This window comes from Oncorhynchus kisutch, linkage group LG9 (assembly GCF_002021735.2).
Source record: "Oncorhynchus kisutch isolate 150728-3 linkage group LG9, Okis_V2, whole genome shotgun sequence".
Classification (NCBI taxonomy): Eukaryota; Metazoa; Chordata; class Actinopteri; order Salmoniformes; family Salmonidae; genus Oncorhynchus; species Oncorhynchus kisutch.
The window spans coordinates 25,513,252-25,533,577 of record NC_034182.2 but is presented as its reverse complement, the minus strand read 5'-3'; the positions used below and the strand labels follow the sequence as shown (position 1 = coordinate 25,533,577).

General features: G+C 41.3%; 1 protein-coding gene across 1 annotated transcript in view; it reads left to right on the top strand.

Annotated features, from left to right (window-relative positions):
• The window catches only part of dnah2 (dynein, axonemal, heavy chain 2), a 249,711-nt gene that overhangs the window by 215,783 nt on the left and 13,602 nt on the right, over positions 1–20,326 (top strand). The window contains 8 exon segments of the mRNA XM_031831350.1: positions 448–570; positions 765–913; positions 1,174–1,240; positions 11,155–11,454; positions 11,585–11,718; positions 16,363–16,507; positions 17,444–17,643; positions 19,828–19,954. Of these exon segments, the coding sequence (XP_031687210.1) occupies positions 448–570; positions 765–913; positions 1,174–1,240; positions 11,155–11,454; positions 11,585–11,718; positions 16,363–16,507; positions 17,444–17,643; positions 19,828–19,954 (1,245 nt within the window).

Here is a 20,326-nt window from a genome sequence, read left to right as displayed (position 1 = left end):
GCTTGCACTGAACGCAAGAGAAGTGACACAATTTCCCTAGTTAAAATAAATTAATGTTAGCAGGTAATATTAACTAAATATGCAGGTTTAAAAATATATACTTGTCTATGGATTTTAAAGAAAGGCATTGGTGTTTATGGTTAGGTACACATTGGGGCAACGACAGTGCTTTTTGTTGTCAGCCTGCCACGCAGTCTCCTCGTGGAGTGCGTGTCCAAAAATGCTGATTACCGATTGTTATGAAAACTTGAAATCGGCCCGATTAATCGGTTGACCTCTAGTACAAACCCAGTAGTGTGTCAACTTTCAAAGAGTCATTTGGTCAGAAGATTAGAATGATCATTTCTTATCATTAAAGTTGTCCGGTAGCTTTTCTCCTTCATCTTTCTTTGTTTTGATGGTCACGTCCACGAGTGTGACCTGGAGATGTGTGTGTGTGTGTCTCAGGGTTTGGAGACAAACATGGGTTTTCTGGTAGGAGACTGTCTGCTGGCTGCAGCCTTCCTCTCCTACATGGGGCCTTTCCTCTCCAACTACAGAGACCAGCTGGTCTCTATCTGGATGAAACAGGTGAGTGGCAAGGTCACTGTCTGGATTTCCCTCCACTCTGTCACACTACACCAGTAGGTGGAAATGTACTTATGTGTATATATTATTCACTGTTACCTTCATGTCTCTCTCTCTCACACACACACATTTAACCACATTCCTCTCTCTCCCTCTCACTCTCTCTCTCGCCTCTCCCTCCCTCTCTTCTCCATCAGGTGCGTGAGTTGGAGGTGCCGTGTTCTCCAGGTTTTAGTTTCGCTGTGTTCCTGTCCAAGCCCACGGCCGTAAGGGACTGGAACATCCAGGGTCTGCCCTCCGATGCCTTCTCCACCGAAAACGGTGTCATCGTCACCCGTGGCAACCGGTCAGACAACACACACACACACATCCAGTATCGTTATTCAGTTCTCTCCGTCTTTGCTTAGTGCTTAGTTTCATATTGATAATATTACTTCAGTAGTCTAAACGAGATAAAACCGCTCAGTTGAATCAAACAAAGATTACAACTATCTCAGTCTCACAGACCTCACGGATGAGGCTAAGAAGACGTACTATAATTTGGGTGTTGTGGCTACTGTTTAACTTGATGATGTGAACGTATTGCTTCTCTTTGTTTTTCCCAAGATGGCCGCTGATGGTGGACCCACAAGGCCAAGCCCTGAAGTGGATCAAAAATATGGAGATGAAGCGGGTGAGACCTGCTTTGTGCAAATGATGTCTGTCTCTCTACCACACACACACCTTCTCTCTCTCCTCACTCTCACATTTCTCTCTGTCACTGTCTACTTCCATGGTTATTGACCTCGTACTCGCTGCATTGTGTGTTTGTCGACGCATTCCATGTAACATGAATAGATGTCGCTTTCTTGGTCAAAGCTCTTTCTCTCCTAACCCTTGACCTTTACTATACTTACAGTGTTGGAAGGTCACAAGGTCACTGAAAACATGAAGCATAACACGTACAATATCAAATCAAATGTCCTCCTAGCAGATGTTAATGCGAGTGTAGCGAAAAGCTTGTGCTTCTCGTTTTGACAGTGCAGTAATATCTAACAAGTCATCGAACAATTCCACAACAACTACCTTATACACACAAATAAGGAAAGGGATGGGTTAAGAATATGTACATATAAATATATGGATGAGCAACGACCGACCGGCATAGACGAGATGCAGTAGTATAAAATACATTATATGCAGTGGGGCAAGAAAGTATTTAGTCAACCACCAATTGTGCAAGTTCTCCCACTTAAAAAGATGAGAGAGGCCTGTAATTTTCATCATAGGTACACTTCAACTATGACAGACAAAAATAGAAAAAAAAATCCAGAAAATCACATTGTAGGATTTTTAATGAATTTATTTGCAAATTATGTTGGAAAATAAGTATTTGGTCAATAACAAAAGTTTATCTCAATACTTTGTTATATACCCTTTGTTGGCAATGACAGAGGTCAAACGTTTTCTGTAAGTCTTCACAAGGTTTTCACACACTGTTGCTGGTATTTTGGCCCATTCCTCCATGCAGATCTCCTCTAAAGCAGTGATGTTTTGGGGCTGTTGCTGGGCAATGTCCTCATCTCCCACCCCTTCTAATAGACCCTTTCTTCTTTAAGGTTGCTGCCCCTATCATCGCCAAGCCTATCCCCAACCATTTTAACCTGTCTCTCCTTTCTAGAGAGAGAGAGAGAGAGAGAGAGAGAGAGAGAGTTCCCGAGCAGCTAGAGGCCATCAGATTTGCTACCAATGCTCCTTATAGGACACATCACTGCACTCTATACTCTTCTGTACACTGGACTGCCTCACTCCCTCCTATCTGAGATATCTACTGCAGCCCTCATCCTCCACATACAACACCCACTCTGCCAGTCACATTCTGTTAAAGGTCCCCAAAGCACACACATCCCTGGGTCCCTTGTCTTTTCAGTTCGCTGCAGCTAGCGACTGGAACGAGCTGCAACAAACACTCAAATTGGACAGTTTTATCTCAATCTCTTCATTCAAAGACTCAATCTTGGACACTCTTACTGACAGTTTTGCCTGCTTTGTTGTCTCTATTGTCTTGCGCTTTGTGCTGTTGTATTTGCCCAATAATGTTTGTACCATGTTTTGTGCTGCTACCATGTTGTGCTGCTGCCATGTTGTGTTGCTACCATGTTGTTGCCATGTTGTGTTGCTACCATGCTGTGTTGTCATGTGTTGCTGCCTTGCTATGTTGTTGTCTTAGGTCTGTCTTTATGCAGTGTTGTATCGTTTTGTCCTATATTTTTATTTAATTGTTTTTATTTTGAATCACAGCCCCCGTCCCCGCAGGAGGCCTTTTGGTAGTCCGTAGTTGTAAATAAGAATTTGTTCTTAACTGACTTGCCGAGTTAAATGATGTTTAAATAAAATATCCCCTCAAGGAGCCAAATGGAGCCAGATTCTCCACTGTAATCCCATCAACAAAGCACATTTGAGGCAGGTTTTGACAGTTGAATGCTTTTAGTTAGGACCAGTAGGCTTCCTTCATTAAATAAGATCCTTTCAGCACAGAGACACGCGCGCCCTCTCGCAAGCACACACACACACACACACGCACACACACAGTGACCCAGGTGAACGAGGAAGTTTCCAACATATTTTTTTACTCCCCATCTCTGTGGTTTCTCTCCTTCTTTCTTCAGACACTTGTTGTATGTGTTCCCTCGCTCCTTTTGGCATTTTAAGAGGCAGTTTGGCCCTCTCGTTCGGTAAGGTAACGCCAGTAAAAAACAGTCCATTTCTTCAAAAGGCACCTTTTGTGTGTGTGTGTGTGTGTGTGTGTGTGTGTGTGTGTGTGTGTGTGTGTGTGTGTGTGTGTGTGTGTGTGTGTGTGTGTGTGTGTGTGTGTGTGTGTGTGTGTGTGTGTGTGTGTGTGTGTGTGTGTGTGTGTGTGTGTGTGTGTGTTTGAAAGAAACAGAGAGAGAATAGGCAGGTGTGTGTAGTTAACCTAAGAGTGAGTGATGGGGAAGAGAGAGTGACTCAGGCACCCCTTCTGTTTTTCTCAGTCTAGACCAGTCTGTGGGTCACCAGGCCTTTTTTTCTGCCACTCTCAGACAAGACAGACGACACCAATTTTCACCCACGTCTGGCCAGGACTACCTTTCCTTTCTTCTCCTCTCTTCTCTGGCCAATTTCACTTCTTATGTACACTACCGTTCAAAAGTTTGGGGTTAACTTAGAAATGTCCTTGTTTTTGAAAGAAAAGCACATTCTTGGTCCGTTGATCAGAAATATAATGTAGACAGTTTTTAAAAAAGTGTTTTTATTATAATATGTTAATTTTTTCCATGACAAAATGTATTAAAAAGGACAGCGGTACAAACGTTGACATTCATTGTACTGTTGAATGGGATGGCCAATTTAGAGGACAAAACAAAACTTAACTCACACAAAATAAAACAACATCCTATTAGGTGGTACATGTATAAGAAGACAGCATATAGTCATTACACGCAGTGTAGTTAAGACAAAAATAAATACTGAGTGGAGTACAGCACAGAGTAGCAGCAGGTCGTCAACCCAGTTATGAAGCGGGATGGGACCATTTATCCAGTATCGGCTGCAATATTTTGTAAAACAATGGACTTCTATTGGAGGTATTGTATCGAATCCTTCCATATGTATTACATTCCCTAAATCCCGTAACCACATTGCAAAGGTAGGTACAGTCTCCAATTTCCAAAATTGCAATATGATCCTTTTGGCTAATAGAGTACAAAGAGAGACAGGGGCTATAACTCTATCAAAGGCTTTAGATGAGTCATCACAAATGAGAGCCCAGTAAGCATGTAACTTAGGACATGTCCGAAATAAGTGGGTCAACGTCCCCTCAACCTGCTTGCACCTCTCACACAGGTGTCCGGGAATATTTTATGCAGTTTCACTTTTGAGTAATGTAACCTGTGTATCACCTTAAACTGTACAAGGTTGTGTCTGGCATTCACTGAACTGTGGTTTATATTCCTGAGAGATTCTACCCAGTCCTCATCTGAGATTTCTGAACCATGTTCTTGTTCCCAAGCCCTTTTAATAGTTACAGTGCCTTGCGAAAGTATTCAGCCCCCTTGAACTTTGCGACCTTTTGCCACATTTCAGGCTTCAAACATAAAGATATAAAACTGTATTTTTTTGTGAAGAATCAACAACAAGTGGGACACAATCATGAAGTGGAACGACATTTATTGGATATTTCAAACTTTTTTAACAAATCAAAAACGGAAAAATTGGGCGTGCAAAATTATTCAGCCCCCTTAAGTTAATACTTTGTTGCGCCACCTTTTGCTGCGATTACAGCTGTAAGTCGCTTGGGGTATGTCTCTATCAGTTTTGCACATCGAGAGACTGAATTTTTTTCCCATTCCTCCTTGCAAAACAGCTCGAGCTCAGTGAGGTTGGATGGAGAGCATTTGTGAACAGCAGTTTTCAGTTCTTTCCACAGATTCTCGATTGGATTCAGGTCTGGACTTTGACTTGGCCATTCTAACACCTGGATATGTTTATTTTTGAACCATTCCATTGTAGATTTTGCTTTATGTTTTGGATCATTGTCTTGTTGGAAGACAAATCTCCGTCCCAGTCTCAGGTCTTTTGCAGACTCCATCAGGTTTTCTTCCAGAATGGTCCTGTATTTGGCTCCATCCATCTTCCCATCAATTTGAACCATCTTCCCTGTCCCTGCTGAAGAAAAGCAGGCCCAAACCATGATGCTGCCACCACCATGTTTGACAGTGGAGATGGTGTGTTCAGGGTGATGAGCTGTGTTGCTTTTACGCCAAACATAACGTTTTGCATTGTTGCCAAAAAGTTTTGGTTTCATCTGAACAGAGCACCTTCTTCCAGATGTTTGGTGTGTCTCCCAGGTGGCTTGTGGCAAACTTTAAACAACACTTTTTATGGATATCTTTAAGAAATGGCTTTCTTCTTGCCACTCTTCCATAAAGGCCAGATTTGTGCAATATACGACTGATTGTTGTCCTATGGACAGAGTCTCCCACCTCAGCTGTAGATCTCTGCAGTTCATCCAGAGTGATCATGGGCCTCTTGGCTGCATCTCTGATCAGTCTTCTCCTTCTATGAGCTGAAAGTTTAGAGGGACGGCCAGGTCTTGGTAGATTTGCAGTGGTCTGATACTCCTTCCATTTCAATATTATCGCTTGCACAGTGCTCCTTGGGATGTTTAAAGCTTGGGAAATCTTTTTGTATCCAAATCCGGCTTTAAACTTCTTCACAACAGTATCTCGGACCTGCCTGGTGTGTTCCTTGTTCTTCATGATGCTCTCTGCGCTTTTAACGGACCTCTGAGACTATCACAGTGCAGGTGCATTTATACGGAGACTTGATTACACACAGGTGGATTGTATTAATCATCATTAGTCATTTAGGTCAACATTGGATCATTCAGAGATCCTCACTGAACTTCTGGAGAGAGTTTGCTGCACTGAAAGTAAAGGGGCTGAATAATTTTGCACGCCCAATTTTTCAGTTTTTGATTTGTTAAAAAAGTTTGAAATATCCAATAAATGTCGTTCCACTTCATGATTGTGTCCCACTTGTTGTTGATTCTTCACAAAAAAATACAGTTTTATATCTTTATGTTTGAAGCCTGAAATGTGGCAAAAGGTCGCAAAGTTCAAGGGGGGCGAATACTTTCGCAAGGCACTGTACTCTGGATACCTCTATGTGGGCCTGTAGCACATCAGACAGTCTAGAGACCGACCCTTTTGGACGGGGTTAGACAAGGATCAGGCTATCTATTGTGGGATTATTTGGCTTAATGCCATACTGTTGGATTTGTGTCCTTAAGAAATTCCTGATTTGGAGGTATCTGTAAAAATGTGTTGTTGGCATGTTGAACTTTCCCTGCAATTGTTGAAATGAAGCAAACTGACCATCAATGTATAAATGACCAATTGTTCTGAGGCCCTTCTCCCTCTACTGTGAAAACACCATATCATCCAATGCAGGGTGGAAAGCATGATTCAGGCAAATTGGGCTGTCAATGTAAACAGTGGGTATGTTTAGAAAATACCTAATCTGTTTACAGATCCTAAGAGTATGACAAATGACTGGATTAGAGTCATAAGTTGATTTTTTCACATATGATGGACTATTAACAAGTGCAGGGAGTGAGGAACGTTGACAGGAGGCCTGCTCAATCAAAAGCCATGAAGGCATATCCTTCTGTCTCATCGCAGGTAAACTTTCCCTCCAGAAAGACACAATGTTCAGATTAGCAGCCCAATAATACAGTTTGAAGTGGGGAAGGCCAAAGCCCCCCTCTATCTTGTACTTGCATAAATGCTTCTTTGAAATTCTGACTGCCTTGTTATCCCATAAAAATGGAATCACTATTGAATCCAGTTTCTTAAAATGGCTTTGTGGTATGAAATTGGGTAGACATTGGAAGAGGTAAAGAAACCTGGGTAGGACAACCATTTTAATAGCGTTTATACCAAGGAGATAGGTAGATTTTTCCCTAAATCTATATTTTGTTTAAATTGATAAATGTTCATGTCCCAATTCGCTTTCAATAGCTGATCAAGGTCTCTTGTCACTACAATGCCAAGGCTTGTGAACTTGTCCATCACTGTTCTAAATGGGGTAGATTGCAGAAATTGCATATCCACAGGCCGTGATATCGGCATCAATTCGCTTTTTGCCAGTTTATCTTGTAGCCAGAGAAGGAGCCGAATGTATTTATCAAGTTAAGTAGGTAAGGGGGGAATAGAAGTTTTAGGCTTGGATAAAAACAAAATAACATCGTCTGCATATAGGGACATTTTGTGCTGCGTGTCTTTTATTTTAACAGAAGCTATATCGGAACATGCCCCGAATGAATGCGAGTAGCAAGGGTTTCCATTGCTACAGCGAAGAGAGCAGGCGAAATAGTGCACCCCTGTCGGCAGCCCTTGAACAGGTGGAATGACTGCGACATTTCCTGATTGGTTACCACGGACGCCATTGGGTGTGCATAAATAATTCTTATACAATTAATAAATTCCTTTCCAAACCCGAAATGCTCCAGACTTTATTTTAAACTTTATGATCATGTTACATTACGTCTCAAATTGTAGTATATATGTTGGCCTGGGATAATAAAAAAAAACCTGTCTGGTCAGGGTGTATGATGTCAGAAATATATTTTTTCAATCGGTTTGCAAATATCTTTGTCAACACCTTATTTTCTATGAGGAGTAACGACACGGGGCGATAAGACGACATCTCCATGGAATCTCTTATATTTTTTCCAAGATCAGTTCTATTGTAGCCTCACAGTGTTTGCAGGAGTTTGGCATTTTCTTTGGATTGTTTAAATATTCGCAGCATAAGTGGAGATAGACTGGCACAGTACTTTATTCTAGAATTCTATTACATATCCATCGGGCCCAGGGGCCTTGCTGTTTGGAAATTGTGCTATCGCTGTGTTAATTTCCTCTAAAGTTATCCCTGCATCGAGTGCAGCAGCTGCCCCCCTGTCTAGTTTAGGAAGTTCACATTCAGCGAGAAAGCGTTCCATAGTTTGTGGATCAGTAGCATCGCATTTTGATTGGTATAGCTCTGGGTAAAACTGCGCAACGCATTTATTAATATCCTGCGGATCTGTTACTATTTTACCCTTCTTGTCTTTTATTTGTGAATAGCTCTAGATGCCTGTACATGCCTTAGCTGTCTTGCTAATAATTTATGTGGTTTGTCACCCAGTTCAAAATAACTTTGTTGCGTTCTAGCAAGTAAAGAGCCCACCCGTTTCGAAAGGATGGTATTGTATTCATATTTCAACTTTGTGAACTTCTCAAGGGCTGTATTCGAGAAATTCGTCCTAAAAACGTTCTCCTGTTCCCCTAACTCTCTTTCAATTTCTCTCAGCCTAGTATTGGCGTGTTTCTTCCTTTCTGATGTATAATAAATACTGTACCCTGTAATCACAGCCTTTAGAGATTCCCAAAGGGTGAAGTCGTCAACATCCCCCGTGTCGTTAGCTCCGAGGAAAAAGTAAATCTGCTCCTTCAAATACTGACAAAAAGCCTAATCTTTCAACAGGTATGCGTCTAAGCGCCACGGTCGCCGACCTGTCGACATAGTGTAGAGTTTCAGCACCATGGACAGAGGAGAGTGGTCCGCAATTAGAATAGGGTGATAGGTAACCGCTGCTGAAATTAGTTTGGAGTCTAACAAAAAATTGTCAATTCTTGAATAGGATTTTTGAACTAATGAAAATAAAGAATAATCCCTATATGTTGGGTGCGTCAGTCTCCAAATATCAAAAATGTTAAGGTTTGTCAACAATGTATTTAGACAGACACTGGCATTTGATTGTTGAAGTGACCTTGGTAGTTGTTTATCTAAAAGAGGATCTAACGTACAGTTAAAGTCACGTCCAACAATAACACTTGTTTTTCCTTTGCTACCCCTCTCGCTTTTGCATCAAAGTTAGACTGGTATATCTGACCGATTCAGCAGACTTGTAGCTTGGCCTGAGCGGAGCGATTAATATGAGGTTCTCTGAAGAAGTGATTTAAGATGAGAAAAAACCTTAGCTCATTTCACGACATGACCTAAGTCATTACAGTTCCAGATGACTATCTTTATTCCACCTGGTCTACTCTGTGCTCTGTCACTATGTGGCATTTCTTATTTTAGATCAAATTGTTGCTGTCATACAAAGCCCAAAAGAAAAACGTCCTGCCGTGCTGGAGCTTGTCGTGTCACCTGTATTAATACATGTGAACATAAAACTCAGACACCATCCCCCCTCCCGTCCCTTTCTTGAGTGACTTCCCCAAACGAAGCACTCCTTGACTAACACACAAACTTTAGTGTGTCTAGATGTAACCGATGTGAAATGGCTAGCTAGTTAGCAGGGTGCGCGCTAATGGCGTTTCAATCGGTGACGTCACTTGCTCTGAGACCTTAAAGTAGTTGTTCCCCTTGCTCTGCAAGGGCCGCGGCTTTTGTGGCCCGATGGGTAACGATGCTTCGTGGGCGACTGTTGTTGATGTGTGCAGAGGGTCCCTGGTTTGAGCCAGGTTGGGGCGAGGAGAGGGACGGAAGCTACACTGTTACATAGACATACAGTTTGAACTAACTCGTCGTCTATAGACGCTCCGCAGATAAACTAATATTAAATAACACGTTGAAGGCCAGCATCCCAGAGCAGCCTCTTCACTGTTAACGTTGAGTCTGGTGTTTTGCAGGTACTATTTAATGAAGCTGCCAGTTGAGGACTTGTGAGGGGTCTGTTTCTCAAACTAGACACTTGTCTTCTTGCTCAGTTGTGCACTGGAGCCTCCCACTCCTCTTTCTATTCTGGTTAGAGCCAGTTTGCTCTGTTCTGTGAAGGGAGGAGTACACAGCGTTGTACGAGATCTTCAGTTTCTTGGCAATTTCTCGCATGGAATAGCCTTCATTTCTCAGAACAAGAATAGACTGACGAGTTGATACATTAGCCTTTTAAAATGATACACTTGGATTAGCTAACACAACGTTCCAGTGGAACACTGATAATGGGCCTCTGTACGCCTATGTATATATTCCATAACAAATCTGCTGTTTCCAGCTACAATAGTCATTTACAACATTAACAATGTCTACACTGTATTTCTGATCAATTTTATGTTATTTTAACGGACAAAAAATATGCTTTTCTTTCAAAAACAAGGACATTTCTTATTGACTCCAAACTTTTGAACAGTTGTGTATGTCCATGATCCTCCCTCCCTCCCTCCCTCCCTCCCTCCCTCCCTCCCTCCCTCCCTCCCTCCCTCCCTCCCTCCCTCCCTCCCTCCCTCCCTCCCTCCCTCCCTCCCTCCCTCCCTCCCTCCCTCCCTCCTCTCCTTTGTTCTTTCTCTCCCTCTGACCTTTCACTCCTCTCTCCAGCTGCTTTTAGCCTAGTCTCATCAGCACCACTCTACTCCAATGCACTCCTATAATACATCCAAAACGCTGACATTTGGGGACAATTGGGCAATGGCTTTAGCAACGGTAACAGACGTGTAGTGCTGAGCCATTAATCAAAATGGCACAGATTGTTTTGTTTTTTAAACAACTAATTGATCGAGTGGGTTCAATTAGTTGAATTTTGTTTTTTTTTATTCTGTGAGCTCAATGCGCTGCAGTTTCTCTAGAGATAAATCAGAACATGCCCGAACTGTGTGATGTAGTAGGAAGTTGTAGTTTCCAACAGGCCAATGTTCTACATAGTTTAGCATCTGAAATGTGATTAATTAACTACAACCTCCATAATCCATTGTGTGATTGCTTGTCCAGTCAGTGTTCCTTTTACGCCTGCTTTGTAAGGGAAAGAAGAATGCAGGATCAAGAAATAGTGATTCTTTTTTAAATAATCGAACCACAAGTGAAACCGAACCAACCTCAAAAAGCACTGATCGCTCAGCGCTGCAGGCGTGAAACAATGCCTCTGTCTGACCAGGCTTTTCTGTGCGGTCGTTTTTCACTGTTTGCTTTTTCTTCTCTCATTCACTGGACATGCTTTCCATCACTAGCATTTACTTTTGTTTTGTTTGTTTATTTGTCTTGGTCTCTCCCTCTTTCTCTTTCTTTCTCTCGCTTTCTCCCTCTCAGGGTCTGAAAGTGATAGACCTTCAGATGCCAGACTTCCTGCGTATCTTGGAGAATGCGGTCCAGTTTGGTTCTCCAGTTCTGCTGCAGAACGTCCAGGAGGAACTGGATCCCTCGCTGGCCCCCATCCTCAACAAGTCTCTCACACACGTCGGTGGAAGGCTCCTGATGAAGTTAGGTGATAAAGAGGTGGAGTACAGCCCAGAGTTCAGATTCTACATCACCACCAAGCTGTCCAACCCTCACTACACCCCCGAGATCTCCACCAAGACCACCATCGTCAATTTTGCTGTCAAGGAGCAGGTCGGCACATGTGTTTGTGTGTGTGTAATCTTTGCATTTGTATGCGTAATCTGTGTATGCAGATGAGTGTGTTTCGACATGTCTACATTGCGTGTGTGTGTATATTTTGAACCTTGTGTATATATGCCAGGGCCTGGAGGCTCAGCTCCTAGGGATCGTGGTGAGGAAGGAGCGTCCAGAGTTAGAGGAGCAGAAAGACTCTCTAGTCATCAACATCGCCTCTGGCAAGAGGAAACTACAGGAGCTGGAGGACGAGATCCTCAGGTACATTTACATTTGAGTCATTTAGCAGACGCTCCTATCTAGAGCAACTTACAGGAGCAATTAGGGTTGTGTGCCTTAAGGGCACATCAACAGATTTTTCACCTAGTCGGCTCGTGGATTCGTACCAGCGACCTTTCGGCCCAACGCTCTTAACCGCTAGGCCAACAGCCACCTCATACTACACTACTACATACAACACTACACACTACACTACTATACACACTACACTACACACTACACTACTACATACTACATTACTATACACACTACACTACTATACATACTACACTACTATACATACTACACACTACATTACTATACATACTACACTACTACATACTACACTACTACATACTACGCTCTACATACTACACTACTATACATACTACCCACTACACTACTATACATACTACACTACTACATACTACACTACTATACATACTACACTACTACGCTCTACATACTACACTACTATACATACTACCCACTACACTACTATACATACTACACTACTATACATACTAACCTACTATACATACTACATGACTATACTATACATACTACACTACTATACATACAACACTACACTACTACATACTACATTACTATACACACTACACTACTATACATAGTACACACTACATTACTATACATACTACACTACTATACATACTACACACTACATTACTATACATACTACATTACTACATACTACACTACTACATACTACACTACTACATACTACACTACTACGCTCTACATACTACACTACTATACATACTACCCACTACACTACTGTACATACTACACTACTATACATACTAACCTACTATACATACTACACTACTATACATACAGCACTACACACTACACTACTATACACACTACACTACTACATACTACATTACTATACACACTACACTACTATACATACTACACTACTATACATACAACACTACACACTACACTACTATACATACAACACTACACACTACACTACTATACACACTACACTACTACATACTACATTACTATACACACTACACTACTATACATACAACACTACACACTACACTACTATACATACAACACTACACACTACACTACTATACACACTACACTACTATACATACTACACTACACACTACACTACTATACATACTACACTACACTACTATACATACAACACCCCATACTACACTACTATACATACAACACTACACACTACACTACTATACACACACAACACTACACACTACACTACTACATACTACATTACTATACACACTACACTACTATACATACTACACTACTACATACTACATTACTATACACACTACACTACTATACATACTACACTACTATACACACTACACTACTATACACACTACACTACACACTACACTACTATACACACTACACTACTACATACTACATTACTATACACACACTACACTACTATACATACTACACTACTATACATACAACACTACACACTACACTACTATACACACTACACACTACACTACTATACATACAACACCCCATACTACACTACTATACACACAACACTACACACTACACTACTATACACACTACACTACACACTACACTACTATACATACTACACTACACACACTACACTACTATACATACTACACTACACTACTATACATACTACACTACACCCTACACTACTATACACACAACACTACACACTACACTACTACATACTACATTACTATACACACTACACTACTATACATACTACACTACTACATACTACATTACTATACACACTACACTACTATACATACTACACTACTATACATACAACACTACACACTACACTACTATACACACTACACTACTACATACTACATTACTATACACACTACACTACTATACATACAACACTACACACTACACTACTATACATACAACACTACACTACTATACATACAACACTACACACTACACTACTATACACACTACACTACACACTGCACTACTATACATACTACACTACACTACTATACATACTACACTACTATACATACAACACCCCATACTACACTACTATACATACAACACTACACACTACACTACTATACACACTACACTACTACATACTACATTACTATACACACTACACTACTATACATACTACACTACTACATACTACATTACTATACACACTACACTACTATACATACTACACTACTATACACACTACACTACACACTACACTACACTACATACTACATTACTATACACACACTACACTACTATACATACTACACTACTATACATACAACACTACACTACTATACATACAACACTACACACTACACTACTATACACACTACACTACTATACACACTACACTACTATACACACTACACTACTATACATACTACACTACTATACATACAACACTACACTACTACACATACAACACCCCATACTACACTACTATACACACAACACTACACACTACAATACTATACACACTACACTACTATACATACTACACACTACACTACTATACATACAACACCCCATACTACACTACTATACATACAACACTACACCCTACACTACTATACACACAACACTACACACTACACTACGACATACTACATTACTATACACACTACACTACTATACATACTACACTACTACATACTACATTACTATACACACTACTATACATACTACACTACTATACATACAACACTACACACTACGCTACTATACATACAACACTACACACTACACTACTATACACACTACACTACTATACATACTACACTACTATACATACAACACTACACACTACACTACTATACATACAACACTACACTACTATACACACTACACTACACTACTATACATACAACACCCCATACTACACTACTATACATACTACACTACTACATACTACATTACTATACACACTACACTACTATACATACTACACTACACACTACACTACTATACATACAACACTACACACTACGATACACACTACACACTACACTAATATACATACAACACCCCATACTACACTACTATACACACAACACTACACACTACACTACGACATACTACATTACTATACACACTACACTACTATACATACTACACTACTACATACTACATTACTATACACACTACACTACTACATACTACATTACTATACACACTACAATACTATACATACTACACTACTATACATACAACACTACACACTACACTACTATACATACAACACTACACACTACACTACTATACATACTACACTACACTACTATACATACAACACCCCATACTACACTACTATACATACAACACTACACACTACACTACTATACACACTACACTACACACTACACTACTATACATACTACACTACACACTACACTACTATACATACTACACTACACTACTATACATACTACACTACACACTACTCTACTATACACACTACACTACTATACATACTACACTGCTACATACTACACTACTACATAATACACTACTGTACATACTACACTACTACATTACTATACATACTACTATACGCACTACACATACTACCCACTACACTACTATACACACTACACTACTACATAATACACTACTATACATACTACACTACTACATAATACACTACTATACATACTACACTACTACATACTACACTACTATACATACTGATATACACACTACTACATAATACACTACTATACATACTACTACATACTACATTACTATACACACTACACTACTACATACTACACTACTATACATACTACATACTACACTACTATACATACTACACTACTATACATACTACACTACTATACATACTACACTACTATACATACTACATACTACACTACTATACATACGACATACTACACTACTATACATACTACTATACATACTACACTACTATATACTACACTAGTATACATACTACACTACTATACATAATACACTACTATACATACTACACTACTATACATAATACACTACTACATACTACACTACTATACATAATACACTACTACATACTACACTACTACATACTACACTACTACATACTACACTACTACATACTACACTACTATACATAATACACTACTACATACTACACTACTATACATAATACACTACTACATAATACACTACTACATACTACACTACTACATACTACACTACTATACATACTACACTACTATACATACTACACTACTATACATACTACACTACTATACATAATACACTACTACATACTACACTACTACATACTACACTACTATACATACTACACTACTATACATACTACACTACTATACATACTACACTAATAGTAAATAGTAATACTACACTACTTTATTAGACTGACCCAACTGTCTGTTAATGTCCTAGCTACAATTTCCACATGACATTTTAGTCATGTTCTAATCATTTTATTATTTCCGTTATTTTATTCAGAATGATTTACAATACGTGCATTTAAATAAAATAAAAAAACATATACAGTATAATGATCTTCCCATTTAAAGCCTTCTTCAGAAAAGTGCTGGTAACCATCACTGTGTTTTTTTTAAATAATAAGTGTATGTATTGCAGGCTGTTGAACGAGGCAACGGGTTCTCTCCTGGATGATGTTCAGCTGGTGAACACCCTGCAGACATCTAAAGTGACGGCCACAGAGGTCTCAGAACAACTGGAGACCAGCGAACTGACTGAGATCAAGATCGACACGGCCAGAGAGGTGAGGAGGGAGGGAGGTAGGGAGGGAGAGAGAGGGAAGGAAGGAAGGAAGGAGGGGGTGAGGCGGGAGGGAGTGGGTAAGGAGGGAGAATGGGTGTGAGGAAGGAAAGAGGGGGTCAGTCGGGAGGGAGAATAGAGAGGTGGAGGGAGGGAGGTAGGGAGGGTAGAAGGGAGAATAGAGAGGTGGAGGGAGGGAGGGTAGGAAGGAGAATAGAGAGGTGGAGGGAGGGAGGGTAGGAGGGAGAATAGAGAGGGAGGGTAGGAGGGAGAATAGAGAGGTGGAGGTAGGGAGGGTAGGAGGGAGAATAGAGAGGTGGAGGTAGGGAGGGTAGGAGGGAGAATAGAGAGGTGGAGGGAGGGAGGTAGGGAGGGTAGGAGGGAGAATAGAGAGGTGGAGGGAGGGAGGGTAGGAGGGAGAATAGAGAGGTGGAGGTAGGGAGGGTAGGAGGGAGAATAGAGAGGTGGAGGGAGGGAGGGTAGGAGGGAGAATAGAGAGGTGGAGGGAGGGAGGGTAGGAGGGAGAATAGAGAGGTGGAGGGAGGGAGGGTAGGAGGGAGAATAGAGAGGTGGAGGTAGGGAGGGTAGGAGGGAGAATAGAGAGGTGGAGGGAGGGTAGGAGGGAGAATAGAGAGGTGGAGGGAGGGAGAGTAGGAGGGAGAATAGAGAGGTGGAGGTAGGGAGGGTAGGAGGGAGAATAGAGAGGTGGAGGGAGCAGGACAGAAAGAGTGCTGACAGAGCAGAAATTGTCTTACACTGCATAAAGGTCCTTAAAGTTGTATAAATGACTGTAGACATAACAGAACATTATGCATCTTTATGTCAGGTATATTATCTTTATAACCGCTACATCATCACCATGCTAAGTTAAGTGTTACTGACCATGTCAAAATAAATGTCTGTTTTCATGAAAGTCATATATCCGTGTCCTCCCCTCTAGGCGTACCGTCCTTGTGCCCAGCGGGCCTCTATCCTGTTCTTTGTATTAAACGATATGGGCCGTATCGACCCCATGTACCAGTTCAGTCTGGATGCCTACATAGACCTGTTCAACCTCAGCATAGAGAAGAGTCAGCGCTCACACAAACTGGACGAGAGGATCGCCAACCTCAACGACTACCACACATACGCTGTCTACAGGTACAACATAATATAACCTCAACGACTACCACACATACCGCCGTCTACAGGTACAACATAATATAACCTCAACGACAACCACACATACCGCCATCTACAGGTACAACATAATATAACCTCAACGACTACCACACATACCGCCGTCTACAGATACAACATAATATAACCTCAACGACTACCACACATACGCTGTCTACAGGTACAACATAATATAACCTCAACGACTACCACACTTACCGAAGGCTACAGGTACAACATAATATAACCTCAACGACAACCACACATACCGCCGTCTACAGGTACAACATAATATAACCTCAACGACTACCACACATACCGCCGTCTACAGGTACAACATAATATAACCTCAACGACTACCACACATACCGCCGTCTACAGGTACAACATAATATAACCTCAACGGCTACCACACATACCGCCGTCTACAGGTACAACATAATATAACCTCAACGACTACCACACATACGCTGTCTACAGGTACAACATAATATAACCTCAACGACTACCACACATACCGCCGTCTACAGGTACAACATAATATAACCTCAACGACAACCACACATACCGCCGTCTACAGGTACAACATAATATAACCTCAACGACTACCACACATACCGCCGTCTACAGATACAACATAATATAACCTCAACGACTACCACACATACGCTGTCTACAGGTACAACATAATATAACCTCAACGACTACCACACTTACCGAAGGCTACAGGTACAACATAATATAACCTCAACGACAACCACACATACCGCCGTCTACAGGTACAACATAATATAACCTCAACGACTACCACACATACCGCCGTCTACAGGTACAACATAATATAACCTCAACGGCTACCACACATACCGCCGTCTACAGGTACAACATAATATAACCTCAACGGCTACCACACATACCACCGTCTACAGGTACAACATAATATAACCTCAACGACTACCACACATACCGCCGTCTACAGGTACAACATAATATAACCTCAACGACAACCACACATACCGCCGTCTACAGGTACAACATAATATAACCTCAACGACTACCACACATACCGAAGGCTACAGGTACAACATAATATAACCTCAACGACTACCACACATACCGCCGTCTACAGGTACAACATAATATAACCTCAACGACTACCACACATACCGCCGTCTACAGGTACAACATAATATAACCTCAACGACTACCACACATACCGCCGTCTACAGGTACAACATAATATAACCTCAACGACAACCACACATACCGCCGTCTACAGGTACAACATAATATAACCTCAACGACTACCACACATACCGCCGTCTACAGGTACAACATAATATAACCTCAACGACTACCACACATACGCTGTCTACAGGTACAACATAATATAACCTCAACGACTACCACACATACCGCCGTCTACAGGTACAACATAATATATCCTCAACGACTACCACACATACCGCCGTCTACAGGTACAACATAATATAACCTCAACGGCTACCACACATACGCTGTCTACAGGTACAACATAATATAACCTCAACGACTACCACACATACCGAAGGCTACAGGTACAACATAATATAACCTCAACGACTACCACACATACCGCCGTCTACAGGTACAACATAATATAACCTCAACGACAACCACACATACCGCCGTCTACAGGTACAACATAATATAACCTCAACGACTACCACACATACCGCCGTCTACAGGTACAACATAATATAACCTCAACGACTACCACACATACCGCCGTCTACAGGTACAACATAATATAACCTCAACGACTACCACACATACCGCCGTCCACAGGTACAACATAATATAACCTCAACGACTACCACACATACCGCCGTCTACAGGTACAACATAATATAACCTCAACGACTACCTCACAGACCGCCGTCTACAGGGACTGAACTCGGATAATGATAGGAATGATGATGAATTTTGGAATAATGTGCATTTAAATGTGAAGCTATTATACAGGACCAAAGGTTTTGAAGTAGGTAACAAAAGAACACACAGACCATACTTTAGATACTAGATTCAGATTACCATAGAGATACAATAGAGTCCTGTACCGTTTAACCTCTTCGTCCAGTGTGTGCACCACCAGAGTTTGTTCAAGCCTGTCCCCGTCTTCTCCAGGTACACGTGTCGTGGTCTGTTTGAGGTCCACAAGCTGCTCTTCAGTTTCCAGATTTGTGCCAAGATCCTGGAGGTGGCTGGTAAACTCAACATGGACGAATACAGCTTCTTCCTCAGGGGAGGATTGGTGAGACACACACACACACACACACACACACAGAACAGACTGAATGTGCCATACAATTCATCACAATTGTATTAATCCTATGAGGATTAATGGGGAAGGTTTTGTCAAGCACACAGTTAGTCAATAAATCTTCCTCAAGCAGCAGACTCAGACGTGTGTTACAAGAGCTAGTACTGACTGGGCAGTTATACAGGTGCCATCAAAAATATAAAACACATCCCTTGAAATGTACCTATCTCTCCCCTCCCTCCTCTCTCTCTCTCTCTCTCGCCCTCCTCCTCTCTCTCTCTCTCTCCCTCCCCTCTCTCCTCCCTCCCCCTCCTCTTCCCCTCTCTCTACCCTCCCTCCTGCTCTCTCTCTGCTCGCATCTCC